The following is an 18,852-nucleotide window of genomic DNA, read 5'->3' as shown; positions in this document are numbered from 1 at the left end:
CAACAGAAAAATCACCCATCATACCAAGAATCAGGAAAATCACAGCCTAAATGAGAAAAGACAATCAACTGATGCCAACATTGACAAAGATTTTGAAATTATAAGACAAAGATTTTAACAACTACCATAAAAATGTTTCAATAAGCATTTATACATTCTCTTGAAACAAATGAAAATAGAGCAAGTATAAGCAAAGAAACAGGAACTATAACAAAAATTAGAACTTAAAGAACTTAAAAAGCATATTACAAAATGTAAAAACTTGCTGGATAGAGAAAACACTGCTAGATGGGCTCAACAGTACAATAAGGATAACAGGATAGACTCAATGATATTAAGGAAAGATAAAATTTGCCCCATGTGGCCACAGCCCAACCTGGCCAGAACTTCCAACTCCCAACTGCTCAGGTCTTATGTTGACTGGGTGGGGCCAGCGGAGCTGGGATAGTTCTGCTGGAGAGGCAACAGTTCCTTATGGAACTGACCAGTCTCTTCCAGAAGTGCCGGTTGTCAGGCAGTGCGTTCATCACCCTGAGAAGTATGATGGCTGAACTAAACCCATTCAGAGTAAAGGTTTCTGGAGGGCTTTGAGCTCTCAGGGAACAAATGTCTGTGAAGAGCTACTGATGGGAAAAAGTAGATCAATACAGTGGTGAGCTCCAAAGAAGTAAGTTTCAGATGGCTTATTCAAACCTGTTGAGAGCTAACATGGATGGGCTGAAGAGGAGGGACAAAAAGAGCAAGAGAAAGAAGAGCAAAGCAGCATAGTGAGGGGACCAGATTCTCTGTTTTTACCAACTAACTACTAAATTGCTATTTTTCCTTTGGTTTTTACTTTTGGCCACAAAGCTAGGTTTCTGATTCTCCTGCATTCACTTTTCATGTGAGATTAGGGTCATTTTGGATGGAAGAAGAGCTGTGATGTTTACAGGATAATTATGAGAAGCCCTTTTATTTTTGACCTGCTAATTAGTCTGTGTTGCATATTGTGTACTCCTGGATTGCAGTTTAAACTCTCTGCAGCCATCTGTGTGAAGAGCAATATATCATTAAACCTGCCTATTTATCAAAAAAATAATTTTTTTTTACCCAGTGTGAACAACAGAGAGAAAATAACACTGAAAAAAATTAACAGAATCTCAGGAAATAATGGGATAATAACAGAATACTTAAAGTTCTTTTCATCAGAGTCTAGGAAGAAAAAGAGAAAAAGGATTTAAATAATTAACATCTGAAAACTTCTTTCATTTGGTTAAAAATAAACCTACATATGCAAGAAACTCAGGAAATCTAAACAGGATAAATTTGAAGTCCACATACTGAGACACATCATAATTAAATTTCTGAAGACTAAATACAAAAAAAGGAAGAAAGAAAAGAAAAAAAAGAAGGTCCTGAAAGTAGAGAGAAACAACATATTATCTATATGGAAAAACTAATTAAAATGACAGCAGATTTCTCATCTGAAACCACGGAGATCCGAAGGAAGTGGCACATTTTACAAGAGCAGAACAAAAGCAAATTTTACCTTATACATTTCCAATCTCATAAGTATTTTCATTATTAACCTACTGAATACTAGGTATGCTAGTAAGTCAAATGATGATTTTAATAAATGCTAGTAGGTCAAATGATGATTTTAATAAAATTAAATGTAAATTGAGTTTCTAAAATTATGACCAAATAATGCTTATAAACTGCAACAAAAAAGTACATATAATAAAACATTTACATGGTAATATCATTCTTATTTAGTTTCTAGACTAATTATACTGTTTCAATAGGTAAAAATTATGCATCCAAAGGTAGGTTCAATTAAACTTGTAAAAGAGTGCTTTATAATTGTATACTTCTTTAGAATAAAATAATACTTCTTACCTTCTGGAGTTGGAATGCACCCCAAGAAAATGAAAGGAGGGAAAAAAAGAGCTTTTAATTTTTCTTTACAAAGCAACAATAAAGCCAAAAAATAAACTCTACCTTCCCCTCCCAGCAATGTCCACAATTCTTCAAATTAGTAGCCTCCCCCTATTGTGCCCATAAAACATTAATTTCTTCATCAGAATTCACAAAAACTAGCTCAAATTATCACTGGGTCTAACAATACACAATTAAATTCAGCTAAAGTCTCCATCATTTCAGGTGTCAGCTGCATACTCTACTTATGTGGCAGAATAAAACTATTACAGTAGTTTAAAGTTAAATGTGGATACAATGAATATTCCCCATTCTTTAATATTCTTCCCATGCATTTCAATTTCAAGGAGCCATCATAAAGCCATCAGCTATGGATCCTAAAATGTTTAGTAGCTTCCCTTTGATCCATAATGGAAATTACTGCGAAGCTTAATAACAATGAATAGGAATATTTTCTGTAAATATCCAAGCATTTTGATTTTTGTTGTTGGTGATTAGTCCTTTTGACATCCTAACAAGGTTTGCGGGCTTGAAAGCAGACTGCAACTAGCAGATAAAGAAAATGCAGGACTCAAAGGTATCAGCCAAACTTAGATAAAAGGTGGTACCAATTTAATAATGTTCTTCATTCTTAAACTGAGCTCTTTCTAACGAAATCACCTCAAGACAATTCAGCTTGGCAAATAATCAAATGATCTCCTCTATGGGAATAATGATTTCTGCTATAAAGTAGTAGAGAATGTTGAATTTTATTTCTCTTGCTGTATAATTTCACATACAAAGAGGTGGGGAAAAATCAGAAGATGAGATTAGTTTTTGGTATGAGGTGAACTAACACACACTTAAATACCATGAGGGAAAGATTATTTTGTTCACAAGTAAATGTATTAATACTAATCAGGTGCAATGGGGTCTCCTCCAAAGAGCTCAATTTTCAATTCGTCAAATGTTTATTGAGCATGATCTTTGAAGATGATTCCCAAAGTTCTTTACAATTCCAACTCTAAAGGAGCTTGCTTGGGATAAAGACTGAAACATAAGAAAAACTCTTGGTAGGTAACAATTCTGAGCTCTGCACAACAATGTAAATAAAGATCTACTTAAAAGCTCTGTTAGGATAAGTTCTTAAAAAATGTACTGTCCCTTTCAGAAGTGAAATTATAAATGGCTACAGTTTTAATGTTAAATTCTTCCAGAAAGTAATTCAGAGTTAGAAAGCAACTAACCTAATGTTGTTGTATGTCAGCACATGTTATAAATTTGATTTGAAAAATAACAAAGCACACATGCTGATCAGAAAGGTCTGGAGTAACCCTGGTTGGTGTGGCTCAATGGACTGAGTACAGGCCTGCGAACCAAAAGGTCGCCAGTTCGATTTCCAGTCAGGGCACATGACTGGGCTGCAGGCTAGGTCCCCAATTGAGGGTATTTGAGAGGCAGCCAATGTTCCTCAATCACAGATGTTTCTCTCCCTGTCTTTCTCCCTCTCTTCCCCTCTAAAAATAAATATATAATTTTTTTAAAAGGTCTGGGGAACTACAGAGGCAGTTATGATACACTGAAAAAAATAAAAGCTGACACAGTAAGTCTTGGTTTCGAGTTTTACTGAGCTACGTGTAAGACCGGCCAAGTCTCAATCTTCATGGGCCTTTATTCTTTAATAATAAAATGAGATATAACTATAATATGCCAATTACCTTTTTCAGCTATAACATTTCATGACTGAATAATGTGACTCGTTTGAAAAGGAGTTAGGGAGGGAGGGAGAGGATGAGGAAGAAATACAATAGATTATGCACTTGGGGGTATTGCTAATCTGGGGCATCACGTTGTACTATATAACTAACTAAAAATTTCATTGAACTTCATTTGCAAAGATGACTTGCCTGTACAAGTCATCTGCTTGTCCCCAAATTTGTCAGTAGTACTATATAAACAGCATTTATGTCTTCCCTTCTGGGTCTTTTTCCATAAAGAACCAATGCTTTTAAATAGTTCTTGACTTCTTTCAGAGGTAACAAATAAGTAATGATCACCTAATTTAAAAGCAAGGCAGTTGGCTACACTTATTTATTAGCTACATAAACTTACTGGTCCATACCAACCTTACGGTGTAAAAGGTTCAAATTCGTGACTCACTAAAACTACTAATTATTACAGATCATGAATCCTTGGGACCACTCGTGAATGGTCTAATTTAGAAAACATTCTATTTGTGGATGACAAATTCATGAACACCAAGAATCTTTTTAATTTCTCTTTCCTCTTCTACTCATGAACAGAAAGACAAGAAAAACTAAGAAGAGAATATGGTCTCCGGAAATAAATACTCTTCTTTCTCTTCTGTCCTCAAAACTCTAATAGCTGTTAATAAGAAGAGTCAAAACATACAGCTAGTAGGATTAGCAAAGCAAGTTAAGAAGACTTCACTGGGGGGAAGAGAAGCATTAAAAGCAATGACTACTTTAGAAGAAAGGCTTGCTGTCCTACATTTAATGCTGTAAAAGTACATTTGTAAACATTAATGGCAGCCACTGCTAGGGGAGGAAAAAAACCTGCTACCCAACAGGCTAAGAATAGAAGTAGTAATGAGCTCTTGATAACAGTAAAGGTTTAGCAGGAATACTCCCAAAGTATGTATAAGTACTTTGTATTCTATGTGTATATTTCTCCATAGTATGTAATAATTTATAATTTATAATGGAGAATGCATACTTTTTAGTTTGGAATTTTCCAAAAGTAAACCTTTATATTTAAAAAACTGTCTTTGGTACCTAATTTATAAACCTAGACTATAACGTAAGTCAAAGTGTATTACCACAAAAGAAAAAGGACTTGTAGATTCCACAACACACCAGGAACTATTTATTCATCAATGTCCAACACATAGTTTAGATATTAATCTCTGAAAATAGATACATATTCTAAAGCTCCAGGTTACTGCTTCCTTTTAATTGCTGTCTTGACATTTGTAATAAAACCATTCCCCACACTTGAATACCTCCTCACCCTTCATGAGGCTCAAACCTTTTTTCTTTTTTGAATCCACAATCTATGCTCAATGATTCCTTTATTAAGCAACCCCCTCACTTGACCAGTTTATTCCTCAATTCTTAATCTGTATGGTGAATGGCAGCTATTCAATCAGAAAGCCTAGAAATCATTTTTTTCTTTTCCTTTCACCTCCCACATCCAAGCCATTCGTCAGTCATGAAACATGTATCTCAAATTTGTCTATTCTCTCCAGCTCTACTTACTTTCACCCTAATCCAAACCACCACCATATATTGTCTAATCTACTAAAAATCTCTTTATTACAGTCTCCTTAATCCCTTCAAACTCTTGACCGCTGCAGTCCATCTTCATAATGTGTATTTACCTAAAGATATATATTTACCTAAAACATAAATTGGACTACCTATCATCTTGTAATAACAGAAGCAAATGTTTAAGGTATGTGTATTACTTCCCTTTGAAGACTGATACCCATTAGGACAGAGCGATGTTTATTAAACATTTAACCATGCAAATGGATTCACACTGGTTTGCTGCATTCTATTCATATTCATTTATTGTAGAAAAAACAGGCTCTAATTATACAACTAGTCAACACTAAGATTCCAAACACCTAGTCATAAAACACCTGTGTTAGATGCCTACACCAGACTTTTTGTGGAAACTGCCATGCCCCTTACTGCAATTTAAAATCAACTGGAAAACAAAGGCTACACAAAAATCTAGAATTCTATACAAAGCTAAAGAAAAACACATGGTTCTGATTTGCAATATGTGGGTTCATCAAGGAAAGTTCCATAAAGTTAAAACCCAATCCAATCTTCATGATTTAGAACTGGCTGGGACTTCCAGTGCTAGTAAAGAGAGCAGGCTCACAACAGCCTGTCTGTCTCTGTCTGTCTCTCTCTCCCTGGCTAGTTAAAACTAAAAACTGTGGACAAAAATACAAGAGCCAATTTCCTACACAAAAACCTGTACATGTATGTTCATACTATTGTTCACAATAGCCAAAAAGTAGAAACAACCCAAATGTCCCTCCATGGATAAACAGATAAACAAAATGTAGGATATGTATAAAATGGAATATTAATCAGCAATAAAGAAATGAAGTACTGATAAATACAACATAAAAGAACCTTCAAATCATTATCCTGTAAGAAAGAAGCCAGTCACAAAAGACCACGTATTTTATGATTCCATTCCAAAATTGGCAAATTCATTGAGACAGAAAGTAAATCAGTGGTGGTCTAGGACTGGGGGATGGGGGAGGAGGTCAAAAAAGGTGACCGAAAGCTAATGAGTACAAGGTTTCTTTTGGAGGTGATGGAAATGTTTTGGGTGAATGAACTAATAAATAAAACCACTGAAGTGTATGCTTTAAAATGGTAACATTTATGATATATGAATTACATGTCAATTTTTTTTAAAGCAACTGCCTAAAACACTGAAAATTAAAAGCTAGCACATTAGGAAATCGAAACCTGATACAAACAGAAGTCTCCAGTGAAGATTTTACCGTACCTAAAGACAGGTCTGGCCTTTGCCATTGGCTTCTACAAGATAATCACTAGCCCCAATGAGGAGGGTCTTAGGCCAGCCAGATAGTAATATTGTCATTTAGAGGGCAGGCTTTGAGCCACACTAACAATGTGATTTAGGGTGGGGGCCTGTATCACATGGTCTCAGGTGACCTCTAGAGGGGCTGGACAAGGGGAAGCAGATCAACCAGGTGGGTAATGAATCATGACTACATGATGGGCCCCCAATAAAAACTCAACACCAAGGCTCCAGTGAGCTTCCTTGGCTGGCAAAATTCCATGCATATTGTCATACACTGGTGTTGATAATTAAGACTGTCCTAAGTCATAGGGAGATGACTAGAAGCTCTGAGTTTGGCACTTTACCCTGACTCTGGCCTCTGTCTCTCTCTTCCCTTGGCTAATTTAAATCTAATCCTTTCTCTGTACCCTTCCCATAACCATGAGTATATAACAGTTTTCAGTAAGTTATACAAGCACTTCTAGCAAATTATTGAGCCTTTAAAGTAGTCCTGGGGACCCCCTAACAATGCAGTTGGCTTAATTAAGTAAGGGTGGTCATGAGAATTGTTCCCTTTAACTTCACAGTTAGCCAAATGCTCACAGGGTGAGTTTTCTGGGTTTTTCTCAACACTTTGACTAAAGAGGAGGCCCTAGTTGAGGAGATGTACTACTGTAGGGGATAGATAAAATTCTGAAAAAAAGACGTGACTTTCCGGCCAGAGACTGGGAGACAAAGACACTGCAGGCTGGAGGTGGGGAGGAAGGAGAACACTGAGGGGGATTCTAGAGACAAAAGAACCAGAGAAGGGAACCTCTTCATTCCTTCATAAGGCCTGGGCTTATTATGCCTGAGCGGTGCATACTTAGGACACGCCCAACCAATATAGCAAAGGCTTTGAGAACTGAACCACTGCTCACATCTCAGACTCAGCATGAGTGGCACATGCATGAACAGCTCCAAAACAACAGAAAAGGCTTTGAAAACTGAGTAAGTATTGATCCAGCACCTACAGATGTAAGACCAGTAGTCTGAGAAAAACTGGGTTGTGTGCCTATTGAAAAAAGATATCACCATTCGCCAGAGATTTTTAACAGTAAACCAGAGCCTAAACAACATAATAATACTAAAAATGTCTAAAATACAACTTGAAATTTCTCCGTAAACAAAGATCCAGAAAAATGTGACAAATTCTCAAGGGAAAAGATAATCAATAGTTGCCAACCCTGAAATTACGCAGATGGTGGGACTTATCAGACAAACACTTCATACTTCATGTGGTAAAGATAAACAAACTTGAAATTACTGGAAAGCCAGAGGTTTACAACAGAAAAATAGAAACTATATAAAAGAAATAAAACAGGAATTTTGAAATCAAAAGATATAACATTAAAAATAAAATCTCACTGGACAGGTTCAACAGCTGAATATAGAAGGCAGGGAAGAAAGTCAGAGAATTTGATGACAGAGCAACAGAAATGATCCATTCTGAAATACAGATAGAAAAAGTTTGGGAAAAAATGAGCAGAGATTCAGGGAACTGTAATAAAGTGCTCAAAAATAATCATGTAATTGGAAGAAGAGAAAATATGGTAAAGAAAAAAGTGGCTGAATATTTGCCATATTTGATAAAAATACATAAGGCTACAGATTCAAGAAGCTCAGCGAATGCTAAACAGATTAAACACAAGAAATCCACAAGAAATATTAAAAATCAAATTGCTGAAAACTAAACAAAGACATTATCTTAAAAGAACCACAGAAAATTAAGCATTACTTATATGAAAACAATGACTCAAACAATCATGGATTTCTCATCAAAAACCATGGAGGCCTTAAGGCACTGGAGTATTTTTTTTAAGTAGTAAAGGAAAAGAAGTGTCAACACAGAATACAATATCCAGAGCAAAAAAAAAAAAAAAAAAAAAAAAACCTTCAAAATAAAGCAAAACAAACAAAAGATATTCTCAGACAACAAAAAACTAAGAGAATTCATTACCAAGAGACCTGCTCTAAGAAATACTAAAAGGAAAGTTCCTCAGGCTGAAGAAAATAATACTAGGGAGAAATGTAGAACTTAAGAGAAGGAAGAGCAAAAGAAATGGTAAACATCTGGGTTAACACAGTTGTTCTTTGAACTGTTTAAGTGGAAAGTAAATCAGTAAGTCTGGTGGGGAATTCCATGTATGAGATGTAACACATATGACAACTATAACAAAGGGGATGAGTAACGGGAACATGGTCATAAGGCCACTATATTTTATTTAAGGTGGTAAAATATTAATTCTAAGAAGTCAGTGAAAGGTTTGGATGTATAGTATATAATCTCTAAAGCAACCACTTAAAAAACAGAGAGATACAGCCAAAAAGTAAAAAAAAAAAAAAAAAAGTACATATATACATATACATACTGCATCAACACTCATTTTAAAGAAGGCGGAGGAAGAGGCAGTAGAGAGGACAGCTAAAAGAAAAGAAAAACAAAATAAATAATATAATGATACATTAAATCTTATATCAATGATTATCAAATTGGATTTTAAAAATTACATGCTGTCTATAAAAACCCCACTTTCAATTTAAGAAGACATATATAAAAGATTGCTCAATGTCGACTTACAGGGAATAGCAGTGTATCTGTCTAGCTGGAGTGCAGATGGAAAGAAATCAAGTGAAAAAAGTGGTATGTAGGACCAAGGGTCTCAGTTAGTCAATGGAAAAACTACTGAAGGCTTCTGTGAAAGTTATCAATTTATTGGCTTTTAGCTGTAAATCCAACCTCCTTTGCCTCTGTGACAGCAGAGCTGGGCCATATAAACATTTCTCCTTTGCAAAATGGCTCAATGCTAAGTTTTGTGAGCATGCTACAGAAACAGTGCAGAAAGAAGGGGTGCTTTTCTTTCTAGTTTTAGTGTGCTCTTTGCCTGCTAGCTCTTGCAGCTTGCGGCGCCCAGCAATATGAAGGACATTCAACAGCACTCACACTTCAGCAAGATTCAGCAGAATGCCTTTGGGTTGCTTTCCAGAAAATTCTGCTGGTGTCTCTGCTGGTACCCCAGTGAGCTGGACAGGTGCCCAGCAGGAGGGTTTCCAGCAAGTTCTTCGAGTACACAGTAGGTGATTTCCTATGTTTCCCCAGGCTACAGAACCAGTGACTTTGTCATCCGCTGAACCAGAGCCCAACCTTCTCCTTGGACATGTAGGGAAATGGAAGGGCCTCTCTGAATATTATTCTTTCCTGGGGCACACTGCCTCCACCCTAGAGGTACCGGATGCTCTCTATATCTGCTATTTCTGTATTCCTTTGTGTTCTCTTTACCTTTCATTAGTTAATTCCTGGTTAACTTAATAACTTAACAACTTCTCTATACAAATTACCATGTAGCTCCTTGTCTGCTGACTGGATCCTGAGAACAAGAGAACTGTGTTGCTCAAAGACTGCAGAAATATTTTTTAAAGTTTTTAAAAATTTTTTTAAAAAATTGATGCCCCTAAAGCCTAGAAACAGTTCCATGAGGCTGTATGGGGATAGCTGTATGAGTGACTGGGAATGGCATAGTATGGACTCAAAAGTCAGGAGAAAATAACAATATGGGGCACTTAGTTTTTCTGCTAACTGTAAAGTCTACATCCTCAGAAAAAAAGGAAGTATCTTAATTTTTTCATAAACTATTTTAAATATCAATGGCTAATGACAGCCATTTGCCATTCATGTTATACAGATTTGACACAAAATTTCCTTTAGAAACTAAAGTATATAGCCAAAATGCATCAAGTGGACACATTTGTCTCTCTGAATCCTTGATTTCATTTCCAGTGTTTTGAAACAAAAATGGTTAAGTATTTCTTCAATCGTAAGAGTCATATAAATGTATAGCAGGATCAACACATCAACTATAATGAGAACAGAGGGTTTTCAACAAAGTAAACCCAATTAAGGAAATTTCTACTCAGTTAATAACATTGACTTAAAAAAAATGACACTGTCTAGCCCTAGCCAGTATGGCTCAGTTGGTTGAAGCTTTGTCCCATATACCAAAAGGTTGGGGGTTCAATTCCAGGTCAGAGCACGTACCGAGGTTGTGGGTTTAATCCCCCTTTGGGGCATGATTGAGAGGCAACAAATCAATGTTTCCCTCTAACATCAATGTTTTTCTCTATTTCTCTCTCTTTAAAATTAATAAACATATTTTTTTCTCAAAGGAAACTGTCTAGCCCTGGCTGGTGTGGCTCAGTAGACTGAGTGCCAGCCCGCAAACCGAAAAGTCGCTGATTCAATTCCCAGTCAGAGAACATGCCTGGGTTGCAGGCCAGGTCCCCAGTAGGGGATGCACAAGAGGCAACCACACATTGATGTTTCTCTCCTTCTTTCTCCTTTCCTTCCCCTTTCTCTAAAAATAAATAAAATTAAAAAATAAAAATAAAATAAAAAAGGAAACTGTCTAGTTGTTCAACCAGTATGCCACAAGAATTTTTAAAACATGCAATACACTTGACTAGTCAGGGCACTGACCTCTTTTCCCTTAAACTGTCAAATAAAAAAAATTACAAGAGCCAACAACTATAGCTGTCAGGTGTGAATGAATCAAAATTGTATTATTTTTTTAATTGGATCGACAACAAATATATTTTTTGGTGTGTTCCAGATGAGATGAAAAAGGCTGAAAATCATTGGTCTAGATTAAAAAAATTATTGAAAGCTTACAGAACTTTTTAAAAAGTTCTAACAGTACTTCAAATTTGGAACAAACAATTCTGTTCAAAGAGCTCAACCCCAGAGAACTATCACAAAATTATTGTGGTATATAAGAGAAAGGACAATTAGGCTACATTTTAGCCATGGAAAACTGAACAAGGAAATGAGATGTCATGACAAATTTTTAAAATCATTTCTCATTTTCTGACATAACTATTTTCTGTGTAATAGTACAGAAATTAACTTTTCTTTACAAATGACCAGATACCACAGTTAGACATCTATCTATATTACCAATTGCAACATATAAGTCCCAAATTACTCTTTTTTCCCCAATCGCTTAAATCTGTTTATCTTTTCTTCTTCCTATGAGTTATTCCAGGCCCCTTTGACATCTCTTCTCTGTTCTCAACAGAACTAAGCTACTTTTAAAACACCCTAGAATATCTTTCACCTGCAACATCACAATCTGTATCTTCCTTCTTCCCTATGACTTCTATGGGAAATCCTAAACTATTTTTAAAAGGGGTGCACTTAGATGTTTAAAAAATAATAATAATAAAGGAATTCACAAAGTCACAGGTTATTGTGAAATAAAAAGTTTGAGGAGCTTTTCTTCTCCCTGTTTTCTAAAATGCAGTTATAGAAGAGCATTTAATTTAAATGTTATATATTTTAAATGTTTCTAATTAATTCACTCAGAATTCAATACTTTGGGTAAATAATTTTCAATCCTCTCACCTAACTTTTTAAAAGAATAAGTATCTTCAATCTTTCTCATCCAGGTGCCAATCACTTCATTTTTAATACTTTTTTGTTAGTTACCTATGACAAAATATGCTGAGCACACAAGTTACCATTTTAGCCATTTTGAAGCGTACAATTCAGTGTTAATAAGTACAATGTTGTGCAACCACTACCACTATCTATTTCCAGAAATTGTTCATCATCCCCCAAAAACCTCTGCGCCAATTAAACAGTAACTCCCTGTTCTCTCCTACTCTCAGCCCCGTTAACCTCTATTACACTTTCTGTCTCTATAAATTTGCCTATTCTAGGTACCTCATATAAGTGGAATTGTACAATATTTGTCCTTTTGTGCCTTCTTATTTCACTTAGCATGTTTTTAAGGTTCACCCATATAGCATGTATCAGATTTCATTCATTCTTAAGGCTGAATAATATTCTATTGAATGTATATACCACATTTTTTAATCTACTCATCTTTTAAAAAGATTTTACTTATTTATTTTTAGAGAAAGGGGAAGGGGAAGGGAGGAAGAAAGAGAGGGAGAGAAACATCATGTGTGGCTGTCTCTCAGTAAGCAACCCTCCTGGGGACCTGGCCTGCAACCCAGGCATGTGCCCTGACTGGGAATTGAACAGGTTACCCTTTGTCTCACAGGCTAGCACTCAATCCACTGAGCCACACCAGCCAGAGCCATTCATCTCGATGGCCATTATACTTTAATATATTTTAAAATAACACAATACAGTGTGAAACAATCAAAATTAAGCAAGATTCTTCAAAATGGGCAAGCAGACAAAAGAACTACAGAGAGAAAAGAGTTGAAAGCCATGTACTGATTGAGAAATTAAAAAAAAAAAACAAAACTGTAAGAAACACCACATCTTCACCCTGGCTGGTGTGATTCAGTGGACTGAGCGCCAGCCTGCGAACTGAAAGGCCACTGGTTCGATTCCCAGTCAGGGCACAAACCTGGGTTGTGGGCCAGGTCCCGGGTTGGGGGCATATGAGAGGCAACTAATTGATTTTCTCTTGCACGTCAATGTTTCTCTCCCTCCCTTCACCTATCTCTATAAATAGACATCTGCAATCCAAACTGCTTTAAAAAAATTTAAGAAAATAAAAAACCAGCACATCTTCAATAAGCACAGCATCCAATTTCATTCAACAACCTGCCTAAAAACTTTTTTTTTTCTTTAAAGATTTTATTTATTTATTTTCAGAGAGAGGGGAAGAGAGGAGAGAAACATCGATCAGTCTCCAGAAGGAAGCAGAGTCAGCTGTGATAAATAACACTGAGAAGAAAGGTGAGAATTGAAAGTCCCATGGAGTTAGCAAAATATCAGTCACTAATGACTTAGAAATTACTGTGTTGTGGTCACATAAGTGCACCACCATCTTTTTTAATCTACTATTCTTTATTCATTTACTGTTCTTGCCTGCACCCTAGAAATAATAATGACAAGTTTAAAGTCACAGGATCTCACAGTATATTAGGGCTGGATGACCCCACAACTGGCATTCTGACATAAAGGACTGGCGAGGTCTGATCTCTACATACCAGATTTCCTGACCTACTTCTCAGTGTGTGTCAGGTCTAATTTTATGAAGAGAAATGAAATCTCTAGTTCACTCTTATAAGGCCCAATAGTGTCATAAAAGGATATCAGAATACCTTAGCAGAATTCATTCCTCAGAATCACAATAATCACTTATCTTCTTTCCTACAGCCTTATACAAATTGATCTGTAATTCAATGGGTATGTGCTTTAATTGTAATCTCATAAATCCAACTAATTCAAATAAAAACAGAATTAAAAAAAAACTTAAGAATTATATTATTGACAAATTTTAAAATAATTTACAAAAAATGTTTAAAAGCTAATTCTCCAAATGCATTTTAATGTTTTAATTTACAAATGTTCACACAATTTTTCAGGGACATACATATTAGAGTGATACACTAATTTAAACTTTATATTTTATATCAATAAAGCAAACCTAATTTATTCCCAGTCTACTGACATTTGGCCACAAATCAAAACAAAAAAATTTTAACTGCATTAGCAAACAAAGGCCAATAAAAAAATCTTAAACTGAATTTCGTGTTAAAGAAAATACGTACTGATATCTAGAACTCGCATATGATTTATCGAAAAATATGCTGTTGTTTATTTACAAATATATCTGCATAAATCACTATTTCTCAATAGGACTACTACTGGCATTTGAGCTGAACAATTCTTGTAAAAGAATGTAAAAGACTGTCCAGCATGATGGGAGACATTTAGCACCCCTGCTACCTTCCTATTACATGCCATAGTGCTCCCTTCTTTCTAGTCACTGTGACAATCAAAAACAGCTCCCCATAATTCTGAACACTTCCCCTAAGGGCATTATACAAAATCGCCCCAAGTTGAGAACTAGTAGCAGTTTTAAAGCACCGCAACCTTTTCTATCTTAATGAAAATCTCTTAATGTAGACTCCCAGATGTGTGCCTTAACCTATAAATCATGTTGAATAATTTTAACAGTTCTTGATGACTAAGGGTCTTGATTATGAACAGTGACTATTACGTGCTTTTTTAATGTAAGACTCTTAGAAATTAAAGAAAAAAAAATTATGTTTACCTTTGACATTATATTAATTGACCTCAGGCTGGGGTCAATTAATAATAAGACTATCATCCAAAATGTACACGTGTGCGTGTGTGTGTGCGTGTGTGTGTTTTCCATTGCAGTGTTTGTGGCCAAGGTTATTTCTTTCCAGACTGCCTATTTCTAGTGCTCTTCCTGCATTAGAGTATTTTTTATCTGCTAGTAACCAAGCTTATTAAATCAAAAGCCTGACTTGATAGATGAAGGCTTGAAGATGGCTCTAGGCCTTCCTAAGAATTAAAGTGCATGGGTGTAAAGATAGTTACCTTCTAAGAATTTTTTAAAACTTACTTTTAGTTTTACAACTGTGCTATGACTGAAAAACTCCAAACATCTGACAACTGAATAAATTAGAAATTAACAATGCAGTTATCACTAAATAATCAATCTGCAGAACTAAATTTTACTGCTGTACACTAAAAAATACTCTAATCGTTTATTATAATTATTACTAATAATATTTAAATAACTCACCTGATTTCTTTTAGTCCTTCTCTCTGGATAACTTGAAGAATTTCTTTATGACTCATGGGTGTATTGGGGTATTTTTCTAAGACCTGAGAAACAAGTATATAATAATAAATTATTTCTTATTTTAAGTTCTATTCTTATTATAATTATCTATTTAAGTATTTTTTTATTCTTATTAAAACTACATATTATTTAATCTAGCATATACATATCCAGAGACTTTTTATCCCTTACATTTGGGGATAGTAAGTAGAAAATTAATGGACTATAAATAGGATTTCCTCTCCTTCATACACAAACAAGTCAAACCTGAAGCAGAAATAGGTCAAAAGGATGATTAATAACTCAATTATTCATTAATGCAAAATATGAAATTATGTGTACATTCTGCCTCCACCCCTGTATCACATGTCTACCTGTGACCCTATTACAAGCACCTTAAAGATTGTCCATCTTCACTTTTCCAGCAAAGCCCAGTAAAGCATGGTTGTTTAAAAACTTGTAACAAAAACAAATTAACAATACAGTTATAATAAAATCAAAATGTTATCTGTGTTCTGGTTCTGATAAAAATGAAGTAAGCACAATTTATCCTGTGTCTCCCACTCAGTACATACAACTAAAAACCTAAACAGAATACATGGAGCAACTATCTGAGGACTCTGAAAATGAACTTGAGGGAAGAAACAACTAGGAGTACTAACCCAGCAGTGAGTTTCATGGTTTTGTTTCCCTTGGGACTACTCAATCTAGATTCAGTGGCAGTCCAAACTCAGAACTGCACTCTCAATGCAGGCAGAATTGGCTTCAAGAGAAGTCTTCTCTTTTTTGGTCTGAGGAGTAGTTAAGGGGGAGAAGGATCCTCTGGGGTTTTTTTCCTTTTCTCTTGGGCCCCGTCCCCAAGCAATCCAAAGGCAGCAGTTGTGGCAGTGATGATAACAGCAATGGCTAGACAGGGGCCTAATACTCAAGAACACAAAACCTGCCAGGCCCCGTGAGTGTGAAGGGAATCCCCATGGCTTACATTCTTTCTCTGACATCTTGCTGCTTGGGAAAGTAGGCAGATGCAGTTATGGAAGTGTGCAAGAAAACAAAGAAATGACGCAGGAGGAGTAGGTTCTCTAGGAGACAGAAAGCGTCAAGGGGCTTGCAAAAATAAAGGAGCTCAAGAAAGATACCATGAAGTTCCATAAACATTCATGCCATCAGAGCCCCAAAAGGAGAGGAGAAAGAATAGAGCAGACAAAATATATGTGAAGAAATAGCAGAAAACTTCCCAAATTTGGTGCAAGATCTACATTTAAGATTTCAAGAAGATTGATGACTCTCAAACAACCTAAGTTCAAAGAAATCCATACCCAGATACATCACTAAAAACTAAAACTAAAGACAACAAAAAAATCTTTAAAGCAGACAAGGGAAAAACAACATTTCATTTTGGAGAACAACAATTTAAGTGGCTGTGGATCTCTCATCAGAAATCATGGAATGCAGCAGCAGTGGAAAACCATGCTAAAGAGCTGAAAGAAAAGGACCCAGCAAAATCCAAAACTGCTATCTAGCAATGTTATCCTTTAAAAATGAAGTGGTGTCTTGACTTGTATAGCTCAGTGTGCTGGGCATCCTCTCGCAAACCAAAAGGTCACCGGTTCAATTCCCGCTCAGGGAATATACCTGGGCTTCTAGCCAGGTCCCCAGTGCAGGGCATGCAGGAGGTAACTAATCAGTATTTCTCTCCCTCTTATCTCCCTCCCTTCCCCTCACTATAACAATAAATAAATAAAAGCTTTCAAAACATTTTTGTATGCCTTTTTAGTGAGGACTTAACTGATTTTCCAGGTATACCACTTTTTAATAAAATAAAATAGAAAAAAAGTTAGTTAAAACTACGGGATGTTTACTTTCTTTAAAAAAAAAAAAAGTTTACCACCAGTTCCTTTACATATTAGACATTTAACATTGATTTTAACTTACAAAATTATTTATGATAAATTTTCTCAATATTTAGAGCTATAGCCCTGGCTGGTGTGGCTCACTGGACTGAGCACTGGCCTGCAAACCAAAATGTTGCTGGTTTGATTCCAAGTCAGGACACATACCTGGGTTGTGGGCCAGGTGCCCAGGTCGGGGTATATGAGAAACAACTGATCGATCTCTCTCACACACATCAATGTTTCTCTCCCTCTCTTTCTCGGTCCCTCCCCCTCTCTCTAAAAATAAACAAAAATCTTTAACTAAAAAAAAAAAAAAAAAAAAGTGTGGCTTACCTCCTTTCAATAGCTTAATATTTTTCCATCTTTTCACTTTCATTTGACTTTTAATTCACTAATTTTTAATAAGAAAATGTACAAATACATGAGAAAAATGTAGAGACACACTAGCAAAACCCAACAGGGGAAAATGGAGGGGGAAAAAATGGCTGCATATATTTCTTAGCTAAAATACAGTATTCCATTACAGTACTTTTACAGTATTATCACTGTACTATAATACTAATGCATATTTTTTTAACCACAGTTTTCATTTAAGTGGGAATACTAGGTTTATAAAAAACATTTAGCTTAGTTTAACCACAGGAGGGCAGTGTTTATCAAACAAAACATCACTCCATTGGAACTGTTCAGGGAACTACATGATAGAATTTTTAGTAATTATGACAATCTGAATAACTGCTCAGAAGAGTTAAAATCAACACTAGCTGGAATTAAAGCATAATAAATTGTTTTCTAAAGCATGCTTAGTATCTCATAGAATCTCACATCTAGCTAATAAAAAGGATACAAAAATTATATTGTCTGAGTAAAGAATAACCCAGATAGCCCCTAAGATTTGACTTTGACTCAAGCCTTAACAACAGTATTTCAATTACTGCTGCATTTATGAGTTCATTCCAGATATAGAGATATATAGAACCTGCATTCTGTGTAGTCTAGATAACTTTATTTTACATTTAAAATGCACAGATAAAACATGGAAATCTTTACAGATTTACTTTAGTGTTATATGGCTTATTTACTGTCCAAAAGTTTTAATTAGGTTAACCAATGTCACAGCAGTGAAAGAGTTCACCTAGGAGACACGGAGAACAGAAGTGATGACAGCCTATGTTACAGAACCAATACACCAATGTTTAAGAGTCAGAGAAGAAAATCTAAGAAGTGGCCAGAGAAACTGGGAAAGAATCAGAAGAACATGTGCTTCAGAAAAGACAAAAGCATTCTAAGGAGGATGAAGTGATCAATGATGTCAAAAACATCCTGGAAGTTGAAATGACTTCAAAATCCACTTTATTTAACAATGAGCTCTTTAATTAGCTTTACTAATTCAGCTTCCATTTAATCAGGAGGGAAGAAATCAAACTTGACAGGGTTTAGCGCTGACTGGGAGGCCCAGAGGTGGCATCGGAGTTAACACAACTCCTAGAACAGTGAAGGAAATACGTCGAGGAATTATGTCAAATGGATATGAACAAGTTTGACTGAACAAGGATAAAAGGAGAAAGACAACAGTATCCCTAGTTATCCCAATTTTCCCCCTCCTAGTATGGGAGGCCAATACAATAGATTCAGATACAAATGAGGGAGAAATTCCTCATTATTCAAACTTGTGCTACACCTTGACACTCAGAAACAAAATTAATTCAGACGATGCAATATTGCTCACCTACCAAATCCACTATACAAAAACACTCACTGTGTGAGTTCAGGAGCTGAACAGTAATAATGAATGCATGAAATTTAGGCAGAAGAAATAACTAAGAAAGCCACATATTTGAAAAAGAAAGAGGGAAAAGGACCTTACCTGGCTG

At 35.6% G+C, this 18,852-nt stretch overlaps 1 protein-coding gene across 2 annotated transcripts in view; it reads right to left on the bottom strand.

The window, feature by feature from the left end:
- ASXL2 (ASXL transcriptional regulator 2) overlaps positions 1–18,852 on the bottom strand; it is a 106,052-nt gene that overhangs the window by 62,408 nt on the left and 24,792 nt on the right. For both annotated transcript variants that reach the window (XM_054568910.1, XM_054568917.1), the window contains exon 2: positions 15,048–15,130. In XM_054568910.1, the coding sequence (XP_054424885.1) occupies positions 15,048–15,130 (83 nt within the window). The remainder of the gene's footprint in view (positions 1–15,047; positions 15,131–18,852) is intronic.

Source organism: Pteronotus mesoamericanus, unplaced genomic scaffold (genome assembly GCF_021234165.1).
Source record: "Pteronotus mesoamericanus isolate MK-2021 breed Mesoamerican mustached bat unplaced genomic scaffold, CSHL_Meso_final contig_101, whole genome shotgun sequence".
Classification (NCBI taxonomy): domain Eukaryota; kingdom Metazoa; phylum Chordata; class Mammalia; order Chiroptera; family Mormoopidae; genus Pteronotus; species Pteronotus mesoamericanus.
This window is presented reverse-complemented; position numbering and strand designations above follow the sequence as displayed.